At 34.7% G+C, this 27940-nt stretch overlaps 1 protein-coding gene across 1 annotated transcript in view; it reads right to left on the reverse strand.

Moving 5' to 3' along the window:
• Positions 1–2075: 2075 nt before the first annotated feature.
• The window catches only part of LOC129361952 (corticotropin-releasing factor receptor 2), a 42408-nt gene continuing 16543 nt past the window's right edge, over positions 2076–27940 (reverse strand). The window contains exons 3-12 of the mRNA XM_055033210.1: positions 16076–16161; positions 15442–15548; positions 14003–14120; positions 13695–13848; positions 11480–11540; positions 11278–11350; positions 9513–9598; positions 6897–7032; positions 6440–6481; positions 2076–5159 (exon numbers count right to left, since the gene is read on the reverse strand). Coding sequence (XP_054889185.1) covers positions 5019–5159; positions 6440–6481; positions 6897–7032; positions 9513–9598; positions 11278–11350; positions 11480–11540; positions 13695–13848; positions 14003–14120; positions 15442–15548; positions 16076–16161 — 1004 coding nt within the window. The 3' untranslated portion in view covers positions 2076–5018. The remainder of the gene's footprint in view (positions 5160–6439; positions 6482–6896; positions 7033–9512; positions 9599–11277; positions 11351–11479; positions 11541–13694; positions 13849–14002; positions 14121–15441; positions 15549–16075; positions 16162–27940) is intronic.

Below are 27940 nucleotides of genomic sequence, written 5' to 3' on the forward strand. Positions count from 1 at the left end.
TGATTCTTTTGGGAGTAAGCTTGGCAAAGTTAGATAGTGGATATAAAAGTCTGAAAAAAGCTAGATAAACTAACAGAAGTTGTTTTTACCACCCAAATCCACCTTCCAGCCAGACACCTGCTAGAAGGTGAGATTTTGTGTGACTTAACAAAATAAAACTAGCTTCAATCATTTAAAAAAAATATATATACACATTTTTATGAGTATATAAAAATGTGTATATATACTGTAGCCAGATCTGGATGTGTTTTTGAAAGAAAAGAATCTTGTCTTTCTTCTATCCATCCATTGCATTTGTGGCTTTAGATTCCTCACTCTAAACATTTTAATTCACAGACTTGATTTTTTATTTATTTATTTTATTTATTTTTTGGTTATCAAATTTTTTGTAGTGTTTAGATATCTCATAAACCTCATGAATGAAACTATGATTGGCAATAAAAGGCATGAAATGTGTATACTGCTGTTTTCAGCACCAATATCTGACCTTTAGATTCCTCCAGGGAAGCAGATTCATTATCCCCAATCTAAATCCTGTGTAATAGATTCTGGAAGAGTGCCAAAACCAATTTTCAGTTAGGCTTCCACTCTTGTTCATTATTTCATATTCTGCAGTGGTCAAAATGTAGCCTGTTACCTACAACCTACCACCATTTCTTCAAACTCAGAATATGCATTTATTTATCAGATCAGTTTTCAGGAGAAATATTGGTGATAGATATTTACGACTATCTATCACCCAGTTAATAAACAAACACAGCAACAATTTCTTTTTATTAATTTTGGTCAGTTTTGAACCAAATCAGAAGCATCCACCTCAGTTTTGTTGCTATTTTAGAGCCCAAACTGTAATATGTTCAGATAAGGTCATAACTGTTACAACACATTTTACATAAATGTGATGTAATTTAGGTTAGTTACTTAACAGTAAAGGAAAGCCTGACATCTAATGTTCCTCTTTCATTATACTGACAACTATCAAGATTATTAGTTGATTCAACAAGCATCCATTAAAGCGTATTAGAGTTTTATCTCTTTGTCTGAGGATGTATGGCTTGATGAGTCCTGAGGGTTGCTGGCAAAGGCTGTAGTTTCTGCTCCATTTCACTTGAGCCTGAAATGTACAAAACTACATCTAGCAAGCCTTCTCTCCTACGCCGTCTTTTTTCATCACCAGTTTAAAATGATTACATTTCAATGAATAATTATTTAGTGTTTACATATCATGAAACATGAAAAGTTGATTTTTTTCCCCCTCTGCTAGTAGAGAGGAACGATTTGTATGTCGGCAGTGAAAAAAAAAAAAAAAAAGAACAGCTGAATTTATTCCTGTGGAAAAACAAATGAAAAATATGAGTGCAATTTGTGGAAATGTCAGATTACTTAGCATTATTGGGCAAAGGCCTGTCTGAGAAGCTATCTCCTTGAGTAAGAATAACACTATCTCATGGTGTTTCAGTACTTAAATTTTCACACAATTTTTTAAAACAGAAAAAGGGATAACATGGGCCAAGAGGTTTTGCATATTAGAAAAGCAACAATTATTCAAACTAATATTAAAATATCAAAATCACATTATCTAAAACATATATTCACATAGATTTTGATGTTGGTTTGTTTTGATTAAATTAAAAATACATTACTAATTTCAAAGAAATTTCAAAAATCCAAGATCCATTAATAAGAGACAGGTCCTAAATTACTCATATCCCTGTCAGAAATATTCTCAACTGGAATAAAAGTCCTGAAGTGCCAGAGTCCTGACAAGAATCTGAGATGATGGAAAAAAAGACTGAGTTCATCACAAAGGGTAAATCATCAAAATACTATTGCTGAAACACGCTTGAAAGGATGGCGTTATGTATTTTCCATACACACAGCCATTTTTTTTAACACAATCAAGTAACTATGCTACACATGTGTCTGTGCATGTAACATAATGTTGCAGAAACCCCCCTTTAAAATCAGCTAGAACATTTGTTGTAATATTAAAAAATATTCTTCTATTGCATTTTGTGAAAGATATGAATCAGTTTTAATGCGTATGCTGTTCAGAAATGAGTAAAAATCAGTGGCACAATAACACAGAATATTTTATTGGAACCAGTAGAGACGACTTCCTTTTCACAAAAATACATTTCTTGTTGTTTTGTAAGGCAGTATGGGTAGCTTCCTTAAAATCTACAGATCTGACATCTGACTTTGTGGATTACACTTCATGTTCAGAAATTGATGTAAAAAAAATCATGTTAAAAACAGATTCAATAACTATATTCCACTGACAACAATATAAATATGTAGACAATAAAAAGTGTAAGTTAGTAAACAAAGGTTATCTCTTTGGTGAGTTTAAATAAATGTTTTTATAAGATTATTTCACATTTTTACAACAGTAGCATCATGTAGTCCTTTTAACTTTATCTAACTAGTAGGAATCATGAAAAGATGTGCTGTAGTACAGCTTCACATGTTGTGACTCTGAAATGAAGCAGATTTAATATTTACAACTCAGTCTGGGGTAGATAGTTTCTACACTAACCACTATTAGTGTAGTCGAACAGAACAGCAATAACAAATTAGCTTTAGTTTAACACAAGTTTACAAAGATAACAATGAAAAGCACATTTTTACATAAACAGATGGTTACATATTTTATTTTTTATACATGCCATTTAAACACAGTTTTTGGTCAAACTTTTACCAAGACCCCACAATGTACACTCCAGAAAGCATGGTGTCTCTCAATAAATTAGAACATTATCAAAAAGTTATCTTATTTCACCAATCTATTCCAAAAAAGGTAAAACTACTAGTGTTAATGTATTAAAGTGTTAATTTTTATTGATTATCCCGTACAGGTAATGAAAGCCCATTTTCTCCAAAAATCTTATTAGATACCGCTAATTAAAAATAATTTGAGAGCAGGTTATCTTATAGAATGATCTTATGCCTCGTTTAAATTCGTCTTATAGCCTTCATAGTTATTGTCAGGACTGCTGATATGACTGTTGTTGAGTAACAGGCCACTAACATCTTCCTCGCAAGTCAAAAAAGATCTTTGCCAAACACGCAGGCTCTTTCACAAAGTGATTTATTCAAGAATTTATTGGAAAGAAAAAGCTCTTTAATGTATCACTGTTGGTCTATTATCCAAAGTCAGCAGACCCTTACATATAGCACTTTTAGAGCACTTCATGCTTTCCTATTCTGACAAACCTTATGGAGATGCTGAGTTTCTTTCAAAGTCAGAAGTGACCACACTAATAATCATAATGTCTTTGTGCTTGATGTGACAAACTGGTTTGACCTAATCCCAAAACAACCTATAGAGTATTGCCCAGAAGACAAGCAGGACTAGCGGACCATGAATCTAGATGAGATACGTTCTAATTCAATGCAAAAACAAACCTCGTAGTAATGAACTCGCATATTGTAGTGGACAAAGTTTTTAGTCAGTCAACATGTCTATTTTAAATAAAATATATTTTGGTCTTCAGTTTTCTGAGAAACTGAAATGTGGGTTTTCACTTGCAATAAACCATAATAATCAAAACAACCAAAAATAAATACTTTAAATAAAAAATGTACTGAGATACACATGTATAAATTTAGCAATTTAACTGACGCACTGTGTGACATAAACAAATGACAGAAAACTGGTAAGCGCTTACTTGGAGTATTAACAGAAATTAAAAAATTAATACAATTATTTTTGAAAATCTCGTTTCTACACTTTCAACAACTGCAGAGAATTAAGCAGATGATCTAATGACTCAGGCTTAAACATCAGTAGCATTTTAGATCTTCAAATACATGCTTTTTATTTTTGTAATCTCTTCCAAAAAAACAATAATTCTCATCCTCTTTTAATCCCTCAGCAAAAAGTTTTTTGGGGCAAATACCAAAGCGTGGCTGTTTCCATGACTTTGTGGGATAAGCCTTGTGAGACGTAAAAGCTGGCATTACATTGAGAGAATACGCTGACCTGACCGAAGCACGTCTTTAGGGATGTGACTGGTTCCCTCTCCATCAGGCTTCCCCTCTTCAGCAGCAAAAGCTTAGTTGCGACACCGATTATGAGAAAGCCACAAGGATTTCATAAAGCCAAAAAGAATTTAATCTGCTTTCACTTCACATGCATGATAAGTCCGTGCACAACACTTTGTACTCTATATGCAAATATTGCATAAATGGCTAAGAATCACTTTCACTTCTTAAAATAATAGCTAATCTTAGATTTGCTTGTCTGGACTCGAGATTGAACTTGGGATTGGAGAAAAAGTGGCATAAAACATGTCCTGAAGTAAACAATTCTTTCTGACAGTACCCTCTTGTATGTTTTTGCACACAGGAGAAATAAAAATGCTGGGAACAAATAGCAAGAGGAAAGGTGAATGTAAAATTATGTGAACAAATGCCGGGATAACATCTAAAGCAGAACAGAATTAGACAAAACTTTCCCTTTTACCCCCTCCATCCAAAATAACTATTTTTAGTTTTTTGTTTTTTTTTAAAGTTAGGTTTTCTTTGTTTCTGATCAAATGGTTGTTTTGGCAGACAAGTGGCTGCATTGTGGTCAATTACAATTCAAGTTTTATCGATTGCACTCTTTCAGCATAACAAGAATATCCTGTCTATGAGTGTATGAGTTGCAAATTCTAAATTCTTGTCTTCCCATAAATAACCACTAAGCAGCTATTTGACAGAAATTGAAAACAAAACAAGACCTACTTTGTTGAAGAATGGCGTCTTTGCTGCAAAACACTCTTCAAAGACTTTCAAATTGTGTACTTTACACACTGGACATTTTCATAAAACAATTCATCGTCTAACAAACTAATTTATGAGAATTTGAAACCTCAGCAGTAAAAAGGAGTGTCTTGTTGACTTAGGCACACAACACTAAGCAGTTTACTGTGAAGTACTCAGCCTAATTTAGAATGCTGAACCAAAATTATGAAGGCTGTTCTGTGTTTTGTGGATGAGCATGTCAGAAGGGATGAAGTTTATTCCCACGCTCACAAAGCTGTGGTCTGTTTGATGCTGTGAAAGCTAATCCTGGTCGGCGATGTGGGGATGGACATGGCTCGTGCCACTCGCACTCGAAGAGCATGGTTATCCTGCCAACGGTGCCACCGTTTCCTCACTGCAGAACGGACCTGAAATGTTGAACAAAAACAGCAGGTTATAAAGAGACAATATATATCTTCCTTGCATGACATGTCAAACGCTGACTTATGAACCTGACACACATTTAAGGCTAAACAGATCTTCACTCTATTGTCAATTTGAGAGTAACAAATTATTTAAAGACTAATTTTAAACCACCAAATGCAAGAAAAAGGGAATTCTCTGCCTGTCTCCTGTACAATTAAAGCCAGACTTTTGGCTGTAAATTCTATTAACTACCAAAATCTGTAAAAGATTGGATCAGGAACTTAGCCAAACAAAACATGCTCCGCTTTGACTGGCAGTCAAAGTGGAGCAAAGTCAAATCAGTGACAATCATAATCAGATTCAAAAAAGATAAAAATCTAGCAACAATCAATACACGACTCCATATTATCTCTATAAAAATGAGAATTAGCAGACTAAGACAGAGTGAGCTTCAGCTGTTTTCATATTCCTAAGCTCTTCAGTTTTCCGTGTCCTTGAAGAACGTTTCTTATGAACAAACAGAAGTGGTGTTGACCTTGTTATCTAACTGTTGTCCAAAGGGAAAACATGGAGATTTATCAATTTGTCCAACTTTTCTTTTTGTATAAACTTCTTCAGAAAACTCTGAAACAAAAGATATTTTTATTTATACTTCAGTATAAATAAATAATAATAATATAAATTGGTACCTTAACAGTTCATCGCAAAGTGTTAGAAAACATTGATATATAGGAATAGTTTTGTTTAGCTTCATATTACATAAAGTAAACCTTGTAGAAGATGCTGAACTAAATTAATTTGAGTATAAAATAAGCAATCACTTGCCTTTTCAACTTGACATTTTAACATCTTGCTAAAATGAACAAAAGTTTCTTTAGATTAAAAAGCATTTTATTACATTCTATTTGAATTCCACTGGATGTGCAAAATGAGATCTTTAGAAACATTTAAAACTTCAAGCAAGCCCTAAAGTTTGGACTTTTTTCTTAATGGAAGAGCCAGCAACGTATCTGGTTTTGATTACTGTCAGACAGCAACTGGCATTCTGTGAATTTGTCTTTATTTTTAATCAGATGATAATTACATAGTGAAAATTTCAATGTGCAGCTCAGACTATTTCTTAGTCTGAGAAATACTAAGACTAAGCAGCTACAGCTGCTTCTGTCAGATTAAGTTTAAAATATAATGAGGAATATTTGAGGAAACGTAACGGACTTATTAGGACTATGAATCAAAACCCACAGTGATTAATGTTTTTTTTTTTTTTTCGTCAGTGACTTACCTCTCCATTTAGAAAGCAGTAAAAGACTGACACAAAGAATCCCTGTAGAATAAGACACATTATCAGCATAAGTAGAATAAAAGACTATATATTTTCAAATGCTATAAAACACAATTCACATAAAAAAGTTACCATTATACTCCAGAAAAAATATGATTCACCAGCCCTCCTTCCATTTATTCATAGATTTAAAAAAATACACCAATAAAAGGAATAGCTACAGAGCAGAAATCAAGCCCACATGGGCCTGCTATTCTTGACATGTGAGATTACAGAACATAAGGCAGGAGGGAAATAGACTGTGTAAGCACAGCCAGAATGCTACCTCAAATCATCTTCCTACCAGAAAACTCAAAAGCCGCTCAAATAAATGATGCAACCCTGGCAAAAAAAAACAAACAAAAAAAACACTGACGGTTGCCCACTGTTGTACTGTGTGAAAGAAAATCATTCTCACCTGGAAAGCCTGTAAAAAGGAGTTAAAATAGATGAAAACAATTTGAGAGATGTCGTCCTCCCCCGGATTGACAAAAAACAGCATGTAGGTGATTCCCAGCAGAGGTAACAAGACGAGTGTGGCTTTCACAGCCTTTCTGCAAAGACAAGAAATTAACATGAGCAGCAGCGTTTTTTCTTCTTTTTTTTTTTTTACTTACAGAAATATCTTACTCTGGGAATCATATGACATTGTGCAGAAAAAAATAACACTTCCCCATCACAATATCAAGTCACAAGATAGTCAGAGACTGTGTTTTCTTAAGCCAATGACTACTTTTCAATAAGTGACTTTTAAACAGCTCCTTCCAAGACTACATACATGATTCTTTGAATATTCCTTATTTTGTGATGAGGGCAAACGTTATTGCATTTTATCAGTATTTGGCAAAATAAAGTTAAATGAGTACAATGTTTTATTTTATTTTTTTTTTATACAAATTTGAAAGATATGCTGTCCATTTGTATTCATTGGCCATGAGTCCATACTTAGTGCAGTCACCTTTTACTAGTTTTACATCAGAATCTTTCTGTGGTTCATCTCCACCAGCTTGGCAAATCTGGAAACTCAAACTTGTATCCAAGTATCTTTAATCATAATAGCTCAGGCTCAGACAGATTGGATGCAGTGATAGGCAGTTCAGCTCTTTTAATTTAATATTTTTTTGCATGCAGAGCAATTTTATGTATTTATTTTGTTGAAATGTTAAAGCAGCAATTATTACTTTTGTGTAATATTTCAATCAAACTTTTAATTGTCATTAAACACTAAACTGAATTAACAAGCTTGTGTAATTCGCTTTACAGACAAATCTCACAAACAGAACCTTAATAATGATACATCTTTATTTTATTTATATTAAACTGCAGTCAGATGTTGTTTGTTTATGGTGTCAGTTTATTTATGAGTTTTTTCGATGCACTTTCCTCCTCTCCCCTGACTGAGAGGACAGAGAGATCATCCACCTGACTGTCATGTCTGTTCACCTTTCTGTTTCCACATAGTGGTATGATCCTATATCCTCACATATGATTTGTCACAAGGCCACCAATTAAACCAGAGTTCTGCTGAAAGCAGAGCAGAACCTCTGAGAGTGAGAGCTGAGCAGAGAAAGGCTAAAAAGAGGGAAGTCAGTTTTCACTTGAGTCAGCTCTTGTGGTTCTGACTTTTCATATTGCCGTACCAACTGCTTATCTCTCCTGGGTTTGACTTTCTGGTTGTTTGACTTTCTGGTATTTGAATTGTTTATCTGTGTCCTAACTTATGTTTTGTTTTATTTTTAAATTCTGAAAGCCACTTATGCTTTTTCTTACACTTCACAATTATGACCTACTTAGTGTTGGCCTGTCACATGAAATCCACTTTAAAAACATCGAAGATTGTGAGAGGATTGACATTTATATAAATCCTAATGTTTATTTCTGATAAACACTAGAAACAAATGTAAATTCAGATTGGAAACAATTAGGAGATTACATTTAAAAGAAAATATGTTATGCATATTATGCTTTACATATTGCTATACCATCTGCTTATCTCTTCAAAGCTCACAAAAACAAACTCCTGTCACAGCCAGCCTCAAAACCTTCAATTTGAATATAAATAGTCTGAGCTGGTATGCCACAAACACTTTGTTTTCTTCAACATATTCCCATGGGAAGGCAAAAAAAAAGTACACTGATAGCAGCTGTTGAGAACAAGCTTTGCTGTTTTAGCGATCAGGCACATAAGAGGTTTTCCACTTTTTTCTAGTGGTTAATGGTGGGACTAAATAAAAGAGTCTTTTTGCAAAAAGCACTATAATTACCCCAACCTCACTCTGATATGGGACTTAAGCATGACAGACACATCTAATCCAAAACCTTTCTACTGTGTTCACAGTGTTAAATCCAAACCTGATGCCTGCTATTGGTTCTTTGTAAGGGAAACACAGAAGGCAAGAAGATGTAGTGGGAACAATTATTATGGCAGATTAATTTGATCTTAGCTTTAAATTGACAGAATTTCTTGCAGCAATCTTTAAATGGTAAGATGACAATATTTTTATTTTCAAAGAAAGTGTATGAGGAAAATTTTTGCTTGCATCTCTTGGTCTTCAATTATAGGACACAGTGAAGGGATTTGACATGGGCAGGGTGACACTCGCTCGGGGAAAAATGAAACATACATCTAATAATGAATAAAAGGGCAAGTCCGTTTGACTCTGAGGATATTCCTCTTGCGTAATAGTTTTACTAATCAATGTGAATCCGTTTTTTTAGAAACATCAGCAGACCTGAAAGCAAGTTGGTCATGCAACTGTCACTGCATGATGTGTTCATGTCTTAATTTGCAAGTAGAAAAGATCATTAGGATCTGAGTATTTGGAGTTTTTATCCCAGGTGTCAACACTTGCAGTTTATAAATACATAACCCATAATGTGCCCTAGTGCATAGTCCAAAGTGTTTATTTTGTATACCACAAAGTGTATTTCAGAATCAAAAGTAATTTGCAGTTTTTTGTTTTGTTTTTTTACATAAAGACGAAGAAGTAGAAAGCATGATCATCGACTACAAGCATACACTGAACTTTCTTACCTGTACTGAATTGTTTCTGATGTGGTTGAAGCTCTCAGTTTGGTCATGAGAATCCGTACTATGTTGAAGAGGAAAACAAAGTTTATCTAGAAAAAAGGGAGAACAAAACATAGTTGAGCTCTGTGGTAATGACCTGGCGTGAAGAACACAGAGGACAATTATCTGGTGAGAACAGACAGTTCAGTGAGCTTTTGGTAAGCTTGCTGTGCTGTCTGTAAGCTGTGAGAGCACAGAACCGCCCAAGTCAAAACACAACTCAAAGCAAAGCAGGGAGGAACACATTGTATCAAAGGATCCAAGGTAGTTACAATAATAACACATAATTGTACGGGATGGCATAAAACTGTCCCACAAAAAGTCATTTTTTCCTTTTTTGAAAATAGTAAGATTCACTTTATAGATCCAAAATCTGGATGGCATACAGGAATAGCTTTTGTTTCACAATTTTACTCATAGGTCTATTTTTGAAACATCTCACTTTTGTGTTTAAACTAGTGCCCAAAAAAATTAAATATGAAGCCATAAAACATAAGTCACAATCAGCTGGTATGTTGTTTTTCAATGCAGACATTTTCTGATGTGCTTATCAGGTAAGAAAAAAAAAAAGAAAAGAAAAAGAAACTTTTGGGCCATGGCTTCCACTACAAAAAGGCTCTACCACACATCTATTTTCTTTGTAGTGTCTTGAAGAGCATGATCCTGAATCACATGTGTGCTTTCTATGACTACAGAGATCATAGAGATTGTTTTCTGACCAAGATTCATTTCCTGACAGAAATGTATAAAATTGTTGTACATGCAAGCAATAAACAAATTGCAGCTGAGAGAGAAGACTACAACACAGTTTATGCAACAACACGACAAATGAAGTGAGTATACAGTCAGACCATTGTTCATGAGCATAATGTTTGTAGGGTAACAAAGTGCTTTATTTTGTTACGTTAATACTTATGATGCCTGTTCTGTCTTCTTTCCTCCTAAATATTTAACATAAATTAGCTGTGGGCAATATGTATTCCTCTATGTGGCTGGAAAATAAGCCCACTAAAGAAAGGAAATGACTGAGCACAGATCCTGTCTGAGGATTTTAACTTCCCCGCCTACCACTACGAGTAGGGTTGGCTCAAAGTGACTTTTTAGGGTCAAACAACATCATAAGAGAAACCTGACTCAGATTGAATTGTAAATTTTAAGTGGCGAGATAGCGTCCTCAACATAACATGTCACCAACTACTTGGTGCAATTAGACTGTCAAGAGTAAAACACTGACCGATATGAGGAGAAAGTCAGACTTACAAAAATCACAGTATTGTTGCTCCGTATAAAATATTCTTGCGTCAGTCATTTGTAGGATGACAAATGAATGTCTATGCACGTTAGAATAACAGAGCTGTTCAAAACTGCAGCAGAAATATTATCTGTATAAATACTTCCAGACTTTTAGTTTTACCACATATTATTTTGTCATTAACAATCAGTCATCACTGTGGTGAATATAGGTTGACATTGCTCTTCAAAGAGCACTTTAATATTCACCTGTTTGTTAGGTCTACATGCCATAATAATCATCCACATTTTTTCCAGACTTGCTGTCCTATTTTGATAGATCATCAAACTTGAACTCTGGTTAGAGCTTCGTTCATTACTATTTTCTTTGATGGACATTGTGTTATATAAAGTGATGCCTGAGTTTGATGTTGCAAACAAAGATCATCAGTCTACTGCAACATTTTTCAACATGTTAAAGATTCTTGCAGCTACTGACCAGAAGCACAAGAATAATTGGTCCCTGATAAATGTAGTCCATATATTTCCCAGGCTCTTTACCAAACCAGCATCTGTTGAAAGTAAAAAATACAACAAAAAATAAAGAAATATACATTTAAACTATCTTTAAAAAATCTAGATGAAAAAATGCATCAATTTTCCTATCTTTTGTCATGTTAATGCAAACAAAAAATACTTACTTTTCATTTTCATAATACAATTTTCCGATAGCCCAAGCCACAATTATTGGACACGGAATGCCTGGAACACAGACAGGAAAGATGATCTAAAATACATATTTTGTTTAGCAGTATGTTTGCACTTGTTCATTTTAAAAGTCCTCTTCTGACTTTTGAAGAAATAATCTCCATTAATCTCAAAAGGTTGCAGTGAAAAAACTAGGTCAGAATAATCAGTTAATGGTGATATTAAAGGAAAGCGAACATGTCGAAAACATCTACCCATTATCATTCTCTGAAAGGGTTTCACCTAAACTGCACTTTACAGCTAAAGACACTTGACAGACATAAACCACATCATGGGAGCCAAAACTAATTTTCTCAAACCAATGATGGATCCAAAGTGTAAGGAAAACACTGAGGATGGCTTGACATGCTAAATATCTAAGAAAAATTTCTGTTATAAAACTCTCACATGCTTTAAACTTTCCAATATTAAGTTTGACTCCTATCTATTTAAAATGGTAAACAAATAAAACATTTAAACAAATCTGTCAAGTGTCACATGAGTTGAACTTTGAATGCTCATTAAATATTCTATGCCAGCCACATCAAAGTGTCATCAACTCAGCTTAAACTTGAACAGTAATTTAAATTTATTTTTCTTGAAAGAGAAAAAGTTTTGTCATTACAACAAAGTTGTTTAGTTAACAATGGACTCAAATAAATTGTGGATATGGTTTGAATAATTTATTTATTGTTTACTAGACAATATGTTATGAAACTCCTTAAAATTTTGATTCAAAAGTGTCAAATTCAAAAAGTGTCAAAAAATAATTGGGATTTTACTGAATAAAAAATAGTACATAGATGAGACATGAAAAAAAATATGTATTTTGAAATGGCTCTACCAGCTTTTCATGTATGGAGACCTAGATTTTTTTTCCCATTCTCCTATGAAAATCAGCTCAAACCATTTCCCCAAAAGTTCTGATTAGCTGTGCTGTTCCTGAAAAGCATCCCTGTAGCATTACACTGCTGCTCTTTGCTTTGTTCCTTACATGATTTGTGAACCCTTAAAGGTGAGATCTGTGGAGTGACTGAATTTTAGTTTTCATGTTGACACATCTGTGGATCTTTATTCAGTCACTAATTAAGACAGTTGGTAACTCCAGAATTAATTTAATTCCAGGAATTTAAGTGCTTTTTTAAGGCACTCTAACAAATCATGTTGAACATTAACTGTTCCAAAAGTAGAAATAGATTAAATCAAAAATGACCTGGAAACTTAAGATCTACCCTCCCTCCCCCAAGTACGGCTAAACGAGTATTTCCGTTTTGGTTCCCTTATTTTCCATTTGACATGTACGATGTAGGGTAGAATGAGCAAATTAAGGCAGTTGAAGTGTGAACAGCTCGACTCACTTGAGTGTTGAGGCAGAAAGAAGAGTCGGCTGCCTACACTTAAGCAGTCAAACCAGGAGGTGTGCTTCAGCTGCATTAACTCAAACTACATTTATTTATGCATTTCTGTCGGATCGTGGATGATCCATTAACTTTGTGTAGTTGCAAAAAATCTCTGATGACATGTCTACTACATGATGAAAACCAAGGTCAGACTGGCTGACTTACACAACTGTCTGTATGTTCTAAGCTCTTTCTGTTGACTAGTTATTATTTTGGAAACTGTGACAATTGTAACAAAAATGTTTTCCGACGTCAACTGCTTATAGCATCAGATACTGGTGGAAAGACCTAATGACGACACTGCTCAACGTTAAACTGATTTTTAAGAAGAACAAGATTAAACTCATTGCTTATGTACTTGCTCCACAATGAAAGAAAATTATTTTTACTGGAGGTAACGAACAAAAACATAGTTCTTTTGTTTTTTGGTTTTCTAGCCAGAATAAAATACCTTAACTTATGGAAAGTCCTATTAGGGCTACTAGTCCTACTAGGATTTTTTTTTTCAGAAAAAAAAAAAAAATAAATTAAATTCCTGGATCAAAATTAGGCATATTTCAGGATACTTTCTGTATTCATAACTACAAATAATTCCCCGTATTATGAACAATTTCCTTTTGATGTTTGGTGGAAAATGTTGATACTAGAATTCATCTTTAAGAAATCATCTCAGAAATGTCTCCATTCTATTTTTTGATGAACATTGTCTTCTAATGTCAGCATGTTCACCTTTGCCTTACATATGGTATAAAACCAGGAGCATACTTACACCAACCAATGAAAAGAAAAACCCACTTTCTCAGTTTATCAGTAGAATAGGTCATAACAATAGCAGTGTGAAGATAGCATCCTTCAACAAACATCCAGAAGAAGTTGGTCACAACAAAGTAGTTGTATATTGTCGTACTCAATCGACACCAAGGCTGAGAAGAAAAAGAGACAAAATTATTCAAAAGAAATCAAGTTACAATTATGAAACTATTTATGTTGTACAGACTACTGGCATCAATAAACATGATGTAATTTGTCATTTCTCTTGCCTATTGTAATTACTATTAGTATAAAAAATGTTAATACCTCATTTTTGTCATGGATATTGTGGTCAATCAACTGAAGCAAGAACCACATAACGTTCCTCAATATGAAGGTGGTGATCAAATTCCAGTGGATAATGTTTCGAAGACACCGTATGCTCCTAAAACATAACATAACATAACATAACATAACATAATATAACATAACATAATATAAACGTCCAGTTATCTCTGCAGTGCGTTGCACTTTTTGCTCAGTGTTAATGATTAATGGTACCAACAAACAAACAATAAAAGTCATATTTAGGGGTTATTATCACATTTATATTAGGAATAATTGATTTAGCCAACAATCAGGCACTCCACCACAATCATAGCTACTTGTGTGTTTTTTTGGAAGAAATAATTGCCCACCCCCTGCTTTAGGATAAACTACCAACATGACGCCTGGCATGCCTGAAGCTGATATGTGATGAAAGGATTACGGTGTGAGTGGGACTAGTGTAACAGATGCTTGGCTTACAGTCACATCACCGAGAGTTTATGCAGCAGTTCTCTCACAGAGGTTTCTGCAGACTATCTGTGGCTCAAAGGAATTAAATAAATGCATGTATCTAGGAAGGGTTTATAGTCTGCCAAGTGCTAGTCACAGCTGTGTATGAGTTGAATTGAGTTTGAGTGTTAATATAAACTAAAGTTGAGATACTCTGTTCCTTCTATACTATAAATCTGTGCAAAATACCCTATGAAAGTCCATTATCTTTCTATGCCCCTCAAATCAGTTGCTAAAACAGTTGAAAAGAAAGAAAACATGAGGGCCTGAGGGCTATAGTCTTGCTGAATTTAATGAATGCATGTTAGAGAAATTAATCATGATTTTTGGCAGGCAGCAGGGAGCATCATAGGTTTGTTTTTTTCACTACACCATCATTATGCAATTATACTTTAAAACTTGACATCCCAAAGTGTTGACATACAACCTATTGTTGAAATGTAGTCATAGCCTTTGTGTTTTATTGCCATGCCTCCAGAGATAAAAGCATATTCATTCAAACTGAGATTTTAGGTCTTAAAATATGGGTCACTATCTTGAAAGCTACTTAAGATTGCAGAGAGTTCAAGAAAAAGGTCAAAGTGCTTGTACGACCCATATTGAATAATGTAATCAATATTAAGTGTTACAGTAGATTGACTCAGTAAGAGATACAAATTTTCTTTCAGTTACATAATAATTAAACTTTAACAGTGAGGCTTCTTGTATTGAAACTAGCACTTGCAGCTGCCTTCAGGACAGATGTGTTAGAAAATATGCATCAGGTCTGGGAGTAGAGTCAGCTACCGAGTCGAGCTGCAGAGATTTGTTCATCTGACATGAGCAAGCTAATGACAAGCAGCATTAGGATGCAACATCAGTTTCACTGATTATCTTCTATCTGGGCTGTTGCACACAGGAGCCCCATTTCAGATTATTTCTATACTTGCCTTAAGCATAAGAAGAGAATAAAAGCCACGATTAGGGCTCCCACAGAAATACAGTGGCCTAGGTAGTTGATGATCAGAGCTATCTTGTAATGCATGGGATATTTTCTCTGAAAAAGGAAACACACACATTAGTTATTAGATAGCTAGATGTAAAGAAGACGTTTTACAAATTCAGACCTTGTTAGATCACTTTGCAAATACTAAAGAGTACAACTGCAGATTGTTTCTTTGCCGTATGAATGATGGGAAACAGCAAGAAATCCATAATATACTTTGATCTGTATAACAAGGATTGAAAAGCAAATGTCATTGACACACTTCAGATGTCTTGGCTTAAAATTATTAAAGGAAATAGAGCAAGACCCAGAAATACTGAGTCTGGAGAGAAAATGAGAGGTAACCAGGTCAAGGCACAACACATATGAACAGCACTCTTTTTCCTCAAGCTTTTAAACAGGCAGGACAGCATTTTTGTTTGCTTTTTGAGGGCTGATGGGGGTATCTGCATCATTAAAATAGCACATTTCAATGAGCATTAGTAAGTGGCAACAATATTTTTGAGTATTCATCTGTAATAGCAATCTGTATTTTTATTTAAAAAAAAGAGAAATTGTTTTCATGTGACCACACTAACCTTCTCCTCCAAAATGGGCTCACAGTTGGAATAATTGATCTTCAATGCCCATGTACCATTATCCAGGCATTCTCTGTAAGCACTTCCTGCAAAACAAGAGTAATGGGAGTCAATACAAATGCATTACATAAAAGAGGAATTTGTAATTTTTTTTGAAAAAGGTGTCTTAAATCTAAAGAGACATTATATATAGAATGGAAATGTGCTGGAGGGAAGAAAATTTAAAAACAAAAAAATGACATTCCTTCACAAGAATCTTTTCTGTGCTTGAAAGCACAACTACCATCACTGCCAAGAAAATGCTGCTAGATAGGAAGGTTGGACCCTTCCTATCTCCACCCGCATGTCTGCTTTATCATACATCACCCAAGTCCCACTTTATGCTTCATTTGCTTTATCTTGGAAGGAGAAAGTTGAAGATCTTTGAAATTTGCTCTCTTTGCAGTGCATTCTTATTTATTGAAGAAAGAAAATCTTACATTGGGGGTGGTTCTTATCCTCTGAGCTCACTTTTCTTACTAACAGATCTATATACGTTTTTCAAAACATTAGACACTTGATAGGATAACAGAGCAAGACTGTTTTAAGTCTCCCATCTGTCTGTATCATGTGTGTGATTTACACACATATCCTAAGCTCTCCCAGTAGAGCTACAAAAACAGAAGCTGTGCCAATAGTCTTTAAAGCTGACAACAGTCAAAGCAATGTGTTAAGGTTATGAAGCAGGACAACAGAACATTATGATGCTATAACACAATCTATGAGCACTGCAATTGACATGCATGGTTACACATCACAGTCCATAGGTTAAACTCTGCCCTTTTCCCCCCAATGAACCGAGTTGCTTCCAGAGTTAAGATCTACTGCATTCCTGCAACAACTCCCCATCTCCCCTAATACTGCTGTGTGCATGTGTGTCTGTAATACTATGAAATGTTGATATGAATGCAAATGTGCATATCTAAAGAGCATTAAAGTAGGTTTGCAAGTGTTGAGCTGGACACTTTTTTTTATTTAGTAACACACAACTAGCACAGATTTCTTTCATTTAAAAAAAATGCTTTACAATGTAGAACATGTAAAACAAACAAAATCTTTATTTTTCACTCCAGATGCATGGCATCAATGGTAATATTTACAGTTTGCAAAACAATTCAATATTACTAATTCAGTTCAAATTACCCTCAAAAACATCACAGTATAGTACATTTGTATATACATATAACAGATAATCACCAGAAAACATGACATTTAACACTACAGTGAGCAAAACTTATTCCTTGTGGAGTGTTTATAAAGTGCTTCACAGGTACACTAAACATCTTAGTAATTTCTTCAAAGCTCGGTCCAAAGTTGAATTATACCATCTATGTGATGCTGGCACTGAATGCCAATTGAGCAGGACAATTTTTATTCATGCCAAGGATATGCAAAGCTTCTTACCGTCAGTTGCTTGCCTATCTTTAAAAACCTGCTATTCGTAATCAACTCTGAACTGAATATTTAATTTTGAATTTCCTCAGAGCACATTCAGTGAGCCCCTTATCTGCTTTACACTAAATAACAGAATTGCTCTGAAACACAGCAGCACTGCACATGTAAAGGTGATTTTCTCCTTTTTTGCTCTCATTAGATAGTTCAAGTGAGTATTTCAATCTTTCCACTGAAGATACGTGGTCTACTGTCCCACTGAAGTTCTTTTGATATGTGATTTTAAGATTAATGCTGTCAGTACTAAAAGGAATCATATTTTTGTATAAGCAAATCACAAATTTATGATGTCTTTCAGCAAATTAATTCCTGAATTACTGCTCCAAAATACATAAAGGTATGAATAAATAATTTAATCTCTTTTCTACATGCGCTTCCTCCCTGTGGGATGAGACAAATCTGACCCAGGTGTAGACAGTTTTATCCTGAATTACAGAGACTCGTTAACACCAAAGCAATATGCTGGAACAGGAAGAAGCACCTCAAAAATGCCTTTAGGACCTTTTGAAGCAATGACAGCAGCAGAGGATTAACATTTGCATTGAAATTAGTGTTACATTATGGGACATTTTGTCATTGGAAAGCGGTGAGATGGCCTAAAAGAAAAATAACACATTATTTTTAAACTGTATTACCTTGATCTCACTCTGTTTTGTGTCTCTGTTATGACAAGTCAAAGACAGGAGACAGGCAAGGGAACTTGAAGGAATGATACAATCCAAGAGACAGATTAAATACACAATAAGTATTTCTGACGAGGTGCAACATGATGTGGAATCAATGTGCAGTCTAGACAAATAATGTTTCAATCAGTCTCAGATAAACTCGACAACTTTATTTTACAAATTAAGTAGGCTACATCAATGCTTTTAAGAGGAGGATGACTTTTTTTTCCCTGCACTCTTCCTGCAACAAATTGTCATTGTCTGAAACTGATGTGAAACTGACTGTCATGCAACTTTTTGATTCTACTCATCTAAATAACAATTTGAATTTTTTTCCAATACATTTTAATAGATAAATTTGTGCCATGCATCTTTCTATCATTTGTGCCCAAATTGTAGTCTCTTTTCAGCCACACACTAATTCAACAGATGGGCCTTGAACTGGCTTGTCAAATGTCTATGTTCAGCATACATACAGAGCTCCTGTTTCCAGCCAGAAGCACCAATAGCACACCCACACATCTCCCCTGGTTCTCTCTGGTGACAATTCAGAGAGGAAAGTGGTTTTCAATCCACATGTCAAATCGGACAAACAGAAGTTTGGAAAGGTTACATTTCTCCAAGAACCTGAATATGTGCATCTAAATCCTGTCATATTTGCACTGACATAGCTGCTCTTGCACAGTGTGAATACAGCAGCCAGAAATGTGTTAGATAAACAGTAAGGTAAGATTTTAAGCTGTAGTTTTTTCAGTGCTGGCACTTTATATCGCAATGTTGACTTCATCAACCAAGGAATAATTTCAGTACAAAAGCAATATACAGATCAGTTTTCCTTAATTGATTATGCTGCACTTGTTACATTTGTTTAAGAAATTTAATTCTTAAAGCCCTAACAATCCCATTTTAGGTTGTTCCTGATGATTAGTCAAAAAATAGTTCTAAATAGATGACATCAGAGTTTAAATGTTGTGCTTTTGACCTTCAGTTTTACAACTGCTCAATTAATTTAGAAATTTCAAATGTTTGTGAATAATATTAAGTGGTATAAGTAATCAATTTCTGAAAAAATGTTTTATTTAATGTTCCATTTCAGAGTGACTGAAATAATCCAGCTTGAAACAGGTTGTACTCAAATTTTTGATTTTTTTTTGTTCCAGTGTCAGTATCACATTAGTATAATCCAATCCTCTATCCTGTTGTTTTTTCACAGTCATGAAAAAGAACATTGCAGCCGTTTGAGGAAGTAAACGTAAGAAACTGCCTAATTTATATGTAGCTTAAAATAATCAGCATCTGCAACAGCGAAGGTAAAATCCAGCAAGTCACACAGCAGGTGTTTTCTGCCAATGCTAGGATGTAATCTCCTTTTACTTATCGAAGCATCCTTTCCAACCTCTCACATATTTTGTAGCTTGTAGATATCTGCAAACAGAGTTAAGAGGGATTTGCACCTTCATGTCATCTGAGCTATAAGTTCACAGGCACTTAAAGCAAATATCATGCTGTTCTTATGAAACAAGCAGTGATGGTGCACACACTGGGTTTAAGAAGCAGGTTGGGATGTTCGCTTCTGTGAGTATTCCACTGAGGCAAGACTAATTCAAAGCATGAGTGCAGGAACAATGCACTTCTGACAAACCATCTGTGCATTGTGCATTAACCCTCCTGCTATGTTTGTTTCTGACATACACCAATAATGTTCCTGGGTCAATTTGACCTGTGGAATGTTTAACCCCCATTTTGTCTTACACCTGGAAATACCTACACACAAAAAAGCAATACTTGTCCTTGAAATTGATCTTTTGTACATTTTTTATATTGCATTTTGAATTGTTTTTTTCAAGGGGTGATCTTGATAATTAAATTTGAGACGCGAATACTGTTCTGGGTCAAATTGCCACGCTGATTCAAATCAAGACAAATGAGTCATGCAGAGAGTCTTTATGTTTTACCCAATTTCTGCTGAGTGTCACTCAGTGTGGGTGGAGTTTGCCCACGGGAACAGAAAAGGTTCCCGTCAAAAGTTATATGAATTCTTGCTTTTTCAGTTTCCTAGTGAAGTAAAGAGAATAGCGAGAAAGTGAGCTTGTGTGGATGCCCATGTACATGTATATGTGTATTTTTGTATTTTTTGTATGTATTTTTTTTGTGCTTTTTTTTCTTATTAACTGTGCTGATAAGAATCCAGAAAGAACAACATGTTAAATGTGGAAAAGTGCATAGTAGGAAGAGCTTTGTGACTGATGCACCAACTGATGCAGAATCTGCCAACAAAGCCAAGCTGTCTCACTTTTTATACATGAACAAATATGATGTCACTAACAAGCACCATATGAGTGTTCAATAAAAAAAAAAGAGAAATAAATAGTGACATGTTTCCTCAAAAGCCAAACTACCACTCTTGTCTCAATAAATTACACACTTCGTCTCTGGATTTTGCTGAACAGTCTGTAAAATCAGTGCTTGAAACTGGATGAGGTTAAAGTGGCAGTAGAGATTATCATCTCAAAACTGAGGCCTGAAAGCCCCAGTAACTGGCCCACACCTGAGCCAGTTACTTCTGTGATATTCTCAAGCCAAATGAAATTGAATTTCATAGGCTGTGTACTGAATAAACTGGGGAATAGCAAAAGCATTGGAATCATACAGCTCACTGCAGCTTGACATTTTATGAAGACAACAGGAACTGGAGCAAATCTGTGGTATGATACACACCTATGTCAGAGGCTACACAGAGACAAAAAAACCCTATTATATCAACAAACTAAAATATTAATGGAGAGGATATTAACAAACATTCACCCATTTCATTAAACTCTGTCACCTGTACTATATTCTGCCATGAGGCAGAAATCTCAGTCCAGTTCATCTAGTTATACTAAGAATAACTAATTCCATTCACATCTTGAAGTGGGTGCACAGATTTTATTTCTTGAAACTTATCTTCCGTAAGAATATTTAGAGAGCTGAAAATTAGAAAAAAATGCTGTTCATTAACCTTTTACTACTGATGCCTATTGCATATCAGCATCAGCGCCAACAAGGTGGGTTTGAAGGCTAACAATAGTAACTTCCAAAACATTATTGATTTTCCTACATTCCCTTTTTGCCTACTTTGTCAAATCACCAACTTGATTTAGATTTTTTTCAAGCAGTGTTTTGTTTAAGGCAGAGATCACAGGATCCTGAACTCATTGGCAAAGTAAAGTCAGCCTGTACAGAAGCAGTTTGAAACTGCGAGAAAATCAATACATGCCAGGGAAGATAACGGGAAGAGAATTGTGAACCTTCACAAGTCTGATTTATTCTTGGATACAATTTCTAGATGCCTCAAGGAGCTCCATTCAAACTGTCAAAAAAAATTATATGCAAGGATAAATCCCATAGTAATGACTAACCATGATACTGTTCAGCAAGGAGACATGTTCGGTTTCCCAGAGATGAGTGTGTTTGGATACAAAACTTCAAAAAAAATATAATATAAGATAAAAAAAAAAAGATTTAAAAAAATCAAGACATCTTGTGAAAATCCTCATCATAAAACAAAACCTGAGCTGCCTCATAGAGCAGAGATGTTCCAAACATTTACAGCAGTTTTGTTTTTCACCAGTAATAAAAATATGTTTGTTACAGTGATTTAATGTTTAACCATTTTCTGAACAGAGAGATTGGTGGAATAATGTTTGTTGCACTAAGAATGTATTAGTCACTCAAATTATTTTGTAAAATATATTTAAACTAACAACAGATATGAGAGAGCATGAAAATCTACATTTTGAATGTTTTTATCCACAGATATATTGGTAATTATCATTGTCAATGTTAAGAGCTTGATTTACTCTTGCAATTTATTGTGGTGTAAAGCAGTTGTGATAACTTCAGCCTTTGTTATTAAGCCAAAAGCTTAGTAAAACTAAATGTGTATTGAAAAAGTTAATCTGAAATGGTAAGACTAATTTTCACATTGCTTTGCCAGTGCTAGAGTCAGAATATTCTGACTCCCAGTGTCATCACTTCAAGTATGTGAGGTAAAAAAAACAAAAAAAACAACTCAGGCTCAGGCATGTCTTAGACAGCAAATGTCTACAATGCAATGACTTGAGCAAAATGTTAAAAGAGTCACACATTATAAAAATACAAATGCTGCTATTATATTTTGAATATTCTTCAAATCACTAACAAAGATCATTTTAAATTAGCAAGTTACTATTTAAAAAATTGTTTATTCCTTTTGGAGGTTTTTAAATGGCAAAAAGGAAAGAAAGAAAAAAATAACCTACTGCTATTAAAACAGTAGAAGACATCCAGTGAATCTTGCTGCAAAGAAAAAGGTCAGTATACATGTCTCCTTGTCTCTATTTTCAAAAAATATCACAAATTGAGAAGTCATAGACTTTGTGCTTTGTTTGAAAATGGTGAAGAGTGCATAGGAAAGATGGCTGTGCATAAATTCAATGAGGTTTTTTTTAACTGCTTTTCATATGACCAATATTGTTAAACTGCAGGGATGTTGGGATGAATCGGAACAGTGTCATGAGGTGTGGTAGAGGAGGACATGAATGTAGGCCGACAGAGAGAGAAATAAATGTATTAACTTAAACAAAACAAAAGGCGCTGCAGGCAAGAAGCCACAAACAAAATGTCCAGGAAAGGAAGGAAATGCGTAAAAATTTTGACACGAGAGACATAAGAGAACAGACTCAGGGAGTAAAATGTACCTAAAGCAGCACAAAGCTACAAGAAGAATGTCATCACCTAATATAGACAGCAAAACAAGACAAAACCAGGAATTAAAAGCCATAAAGAAGCCTTACCTGGATGAATCAAAGCCTGCACTAATCATCCTCATTAGTTTTAATTGAGATAAATGTTGCTTTCATTTAGGCTGTGTTACATTTGTCTGTGTTGAGTAAAGCTCTGTAAATGCAGAATGACCAACCAATAACCTGCACCAGAACATACAGCTTTAGAGTGGAACATGACATGAAAACAAGATGGAGAGATAGAGGTGTAAGAGCATCCATATTGGGAATGCAAGCTGGTTCTGAGAATGTTACTGGACCAATTGATTGCAATTAAGTGTCATCCCTATTCATTGACTTTGAATTTATCCTCCCTTTTCTTTTCATCCTCAGATAAAAGTCAAATTAGTCAGTTAACCACTTCCCTGAAATTGCTCAGGGACCAAAAAGCCTCTTGACACTTACACTTAAATCATTCAACCATTGTCTTTACCCACTTGTCTTTGGGTTGCTGATGTGAATTTCCAACAGAAATTGAGCAAGAGACGGGGTACACCCTGGACAGTTTCACCAGTCCATCGCAGGGCAACGCAGAGACACAGGACAAACAACCATGCAAGCACACAGTCACACCAAAGGAGAATTCAGAAAGACCAACTAATCTGTCAGTCATATTTTTGATTTGTGGGAGACCCAGAGAGAATCACAAATGCATAGACAGAACATGCAAACTTTTGATTTTATTACCAAGCTTTACTTAGGTTGCTTTTCTCTAAAACTATCAAAGATAAATAAATTATATTTATCTTTGAAAGAACAACCTAAGTAAAGCTTATATATAAGGACATATAAGTACATTTAAATTCAATTAAAGAAACACTTTAATGGAAAATTATACCCTAGCATAATAAATTAAGCATTTGTTAAACAGTTACTTCAGGTGGGACTTTGGAAAAGTCAGAAAGTTATATTTAAGGCTGTGGTCATTTTTGCTCATAGGTTATACAGCATCATGAAGCCATTTTATGATTCCATGTTATTGTGAGACGTTGCCTTCACACTGTCATGATGGTTCCATTTTTGGACCAGCACATCTTGTCTGTTCCTTTAAGTTTTATGTGATTTCCTTTGCTTTTCACAAAGGCCAAACAGCACTTTCATGCTGCATATGACAAATAAATTTCAATTAAGCTGCCTAATAAAGAAAAGATTAAATTTTGTTTTGTATAAATTAAGTTTTTTTTGTTGTTGTTTTTTTCACACATTCATCTTTAATAAAATAACATGAGCAAGTCAACATGACTCCAATGTGATTTATGACTCCTTTAAAGTCCTCAAGTAACCCAAGTTTGATAGGATAAAACTTGGCAGCAGCACAACTTAACAAAAAAAAGAAAATACAACCTCGTCCTTGTCACATTCATTTTGCTGTACAAGACCCTGTGTCAGAGGGGATGAACTTTAAACTCTGATATTATCAACACAGATTTTGACTAGATCACCTACAAGAAATTAGACATTTCAAGATTGTATTGAAACCTATGTTTCTGTAGATTACTTACGCAAATAAAATTATTTAATATTATTGAATAACAAACTTTCTTGCTGTTCTATTGATGATGGCTTTTTTTTCACAATTTCTAGATTAATAACCTTGCCTAAAACTTCTTACAATATCGTTATCACCTGAGTCTCTGTACAAAATAGGAAAAAAATAACGTGTGACCCATGATTTCAGGTGTAATGATACATCTTCACTTAAATTCCATTTGGAAAATTGTTTTGCTTCTTATCTCTGACATTTTTTTAAGGTTTATAAGTATGAAAATCAGACGGATATTTACCAAACCGAATCAGATGTTCTGTAATCAGACTCCTCTGTGAAATCAATGCACACTCATCGCTTCTATAAAGAGCACAGCCCCGGGGAAGGAGCAACTCTAAAGAAAGACACATCCTTTTCTGTGTCATGCACACACAGGCAGACAGAGTTGTGCAGGAATGTTGCTGGCATATTTCGGCTGCCAAAATTAGTCATCCACCTTTACAGTAGATGCTTGTGATACTTTCAAATATGCTTTAACTTAAGGGACATACAAGATTTGGAACTGATGCGTTAAAACGATGGCAATTTTGACAAAATCAAAAAAGAAGCCTGATTTAGCTTTATTTTTTATAGAACTATTGTAAGCCACAGTGCCATGCTCCTCCTCCTTCTACATCTGACAATTATTTCAGTCGGAGATGCTGCTACCCAGAGCAGCCGAGCGGGCAGGGGGCTGTCTGCTAACAAAAGCCCAGGCTAACCTCTGCTGAGCATTTCAAGTCCTATGGGGTTATTGTAAAGGCTCTGACAGCAAGTTGCTCACCCAAGCAGCAGCGAGATCAATATGATCTCTTTATTTTACAACCATGCAGGTCAGGAACATTTTTCTCTGAAAGTGTTGTTGGTGTGTCCATAGATCCTATTCTGCAAACAATTACTTTCTTGGACACAAGGAAGGCACAGATGAACAGCAAATTTAAACAATGTATTTGTATTGTTTAGGACAGTTCTTCAGACCTTTAGGTGACCTTTAAATATTTCTAAATTGCCTTTTGGAATGAGTGTCCTTTATTTTTTGCAGATGCAGAGATTTGGTTTTATGCTCATTCTCTCTGGAAATTATTTTAAACACAATCTTGTTACATTCTACATGGAATGCACAGTCATTTGATAAGGTGTCCATCCACATTTTTGGTTTTTGCTAAATTATTTGCATAGAAACATTGTCAAGATCACAAAGAAGATGAGATTTGTCAGATCAGATTTGTTGCTGTTTGTGCCAGAGCTGCAGAAGTTACTGATGAGATGGTGAGGTTTCAACGCAACCATCACTGATGATCAAAGCTGAAGCTGGGAAACACCCATGACTACTGCAGAATCATTTGAGGAGTGCATGAATGCCTCTCATTAAAGATAAAATCAAGATGGTCTGAGTTTGCAGTTTTTTCTTCTTTATTTTGCCAACTGTGCAAAATTGTCTTTAGTTAACTTAGATGTGCTGCCTTCACCCACTTTCATGGTATATGTTTAACAACAATTCAAAGGCAAAAGAAAAAAAGGATAGTTTTGTTTTAAATGTAAACATATTCATGACCACAAGTTTCAGGATATATTTCAGTATTTACCAGGCCTCTCTCTTTTGGCCAGTCCGAGAGAAGTGAAAACGTTCATACACCCGGAAAAGAAAGAGGAAAGATCTATGATTGGCACTTTTATTCCACTTCAAATGCTTCAAGTAATTGGTGGAAAAAATACCCAGGAGCACAACATGTAAGCTAAAAATTCTCTTGCATTTGCACACTCCACAGATCTTCTAAACATGTGTATACCTAAATAACCATTTAGTGAAACATTTATGCACCTGCAGTGGGTCTGCTCTTGCAGATTAGCTTAGTAAATGTCTGGCAGGAAGATTTATAAAAATGAAAATCCAAAGTAAAGAAGGTAGATTTTCCAGATAAACTCAGGCGAAGGGAACAGTTTGCATGAGTTTCAGACGCAATTGGCGGGAAACACTAGAGACACATTTGTGGGATGGCAGTGCATTAAAAATACATATTATTTGAAGCAATTCTGTAGATAAAATAGTTTTTAAAACAATAATTTATTATCATACCAGATATATCTATTGGTTTAAAGTTGAAACAAAGTAAACCTCTCAGAATTATGAATCAGCTGTGATTCATAATGGCAAATTCAAATTAAATGTCAAGAAAGACAAGTGTAGCTCTCAGAGAGTTTCAAATATTACCATGGACATAGGACTAGTGCTGTTTTATTGGAAAACTAAAATATATGAACATGATTGGAAAAGCTGTTTCTAAAAGAGAGGTAATAGAACTGAAACCTAATATCCTTATGTAATTTTTAATAATTTCATTGAACTATATTTGTTTTACTGAAATCAACATATATTCTTCTTAGCTCTGAAACTGTGCTATAACATGTAAAATCTTAAATAATTATGAAAACTCACAACTGTTCTATTCGATAAGAATGGATTTTGAGTCAACCTGTTTAGAGCTTAGAGATGTCTATAAAGAGAGAAACAAAAATGCATACATGGTTGTTAGTTTTATAAATATGTATGAAAGCAATAAAAATATCCATTACATAATAAGAAATAAGACCAATATGAGGAACATATGTATCAATTTAAGTAGTATAATAACATTATCGGAAGGATTTCATGGAAACAAATTTGCTTTAAATTTATTAAGCGTAACAGTATACTTACTAAAAAGTCTTTTTGTAAAACCTCGTTACTAAGATGCTCATTGTAGGAGGGAAAATTAAAATGTATTTCTGCTAACTTATCTTTTTCTTTTCCCTTACAAAACAATCCCATGAAATTTACATGGGGTCACATGGTAACTTATCTTTTTCTTTGAGATTATCTATGAGAAATAACTGATAGAAAAGACTTTTGGGCATATTTGAAAGGTATGATTTGAATCCAATTGTTTTAATAACAATTATTTCATTTAAGTAATGCAAACATTCGCCCTGGATCAAGTGGCAAAAAGAACAAATAATCAGATAACTGTATTCATCTCTGCATGTCATATGAATTGGTGTGAAAAGAAGATGGGACAGTCTGCTTCATCTATTTAGAAAAGAATAATAATTTGCTCTTGAGAAGGACTGTTATCTCCACTGAAGCACTAATGGAGCCTAAGGCAGAGATGTTTTAGTCACAGCTGTGTCTCTTAAGGCTTCTTGTTTCTCACCATGGCCTGATGACATGTTAGGTATATTTGCAAGGGCAAACACTTTCTTCCCTGCTTTCTGTCAAAAACTTGCCCCTTGTAGCTATTCTGAAGACAGTTGGCGAGAACATGTGAGCAAAGGGCTGTGTGCCAAGTATGGCCTTCAGTGAAACTAGCAAGCTAATCATGGAACATAGCATGTCTGGATA

This window comes from Poeciliopsis prolifica, unplaced genomic scaffold, assembly GCF_027474105.1.
Source record: "Poeciliopsis prolifica strain line A6 unplaced genomic scaffold, Auburn_PproV2 SCAFFOLD008, whole genome shotgun sequence".
Lineage (NCBI taxonomy): Eukaryota > Metazoa > Chordata > Actinopteri > Cyprinodontiformes > Poeciliidae > Poeciliopsis > Poeciliopsis prolifica.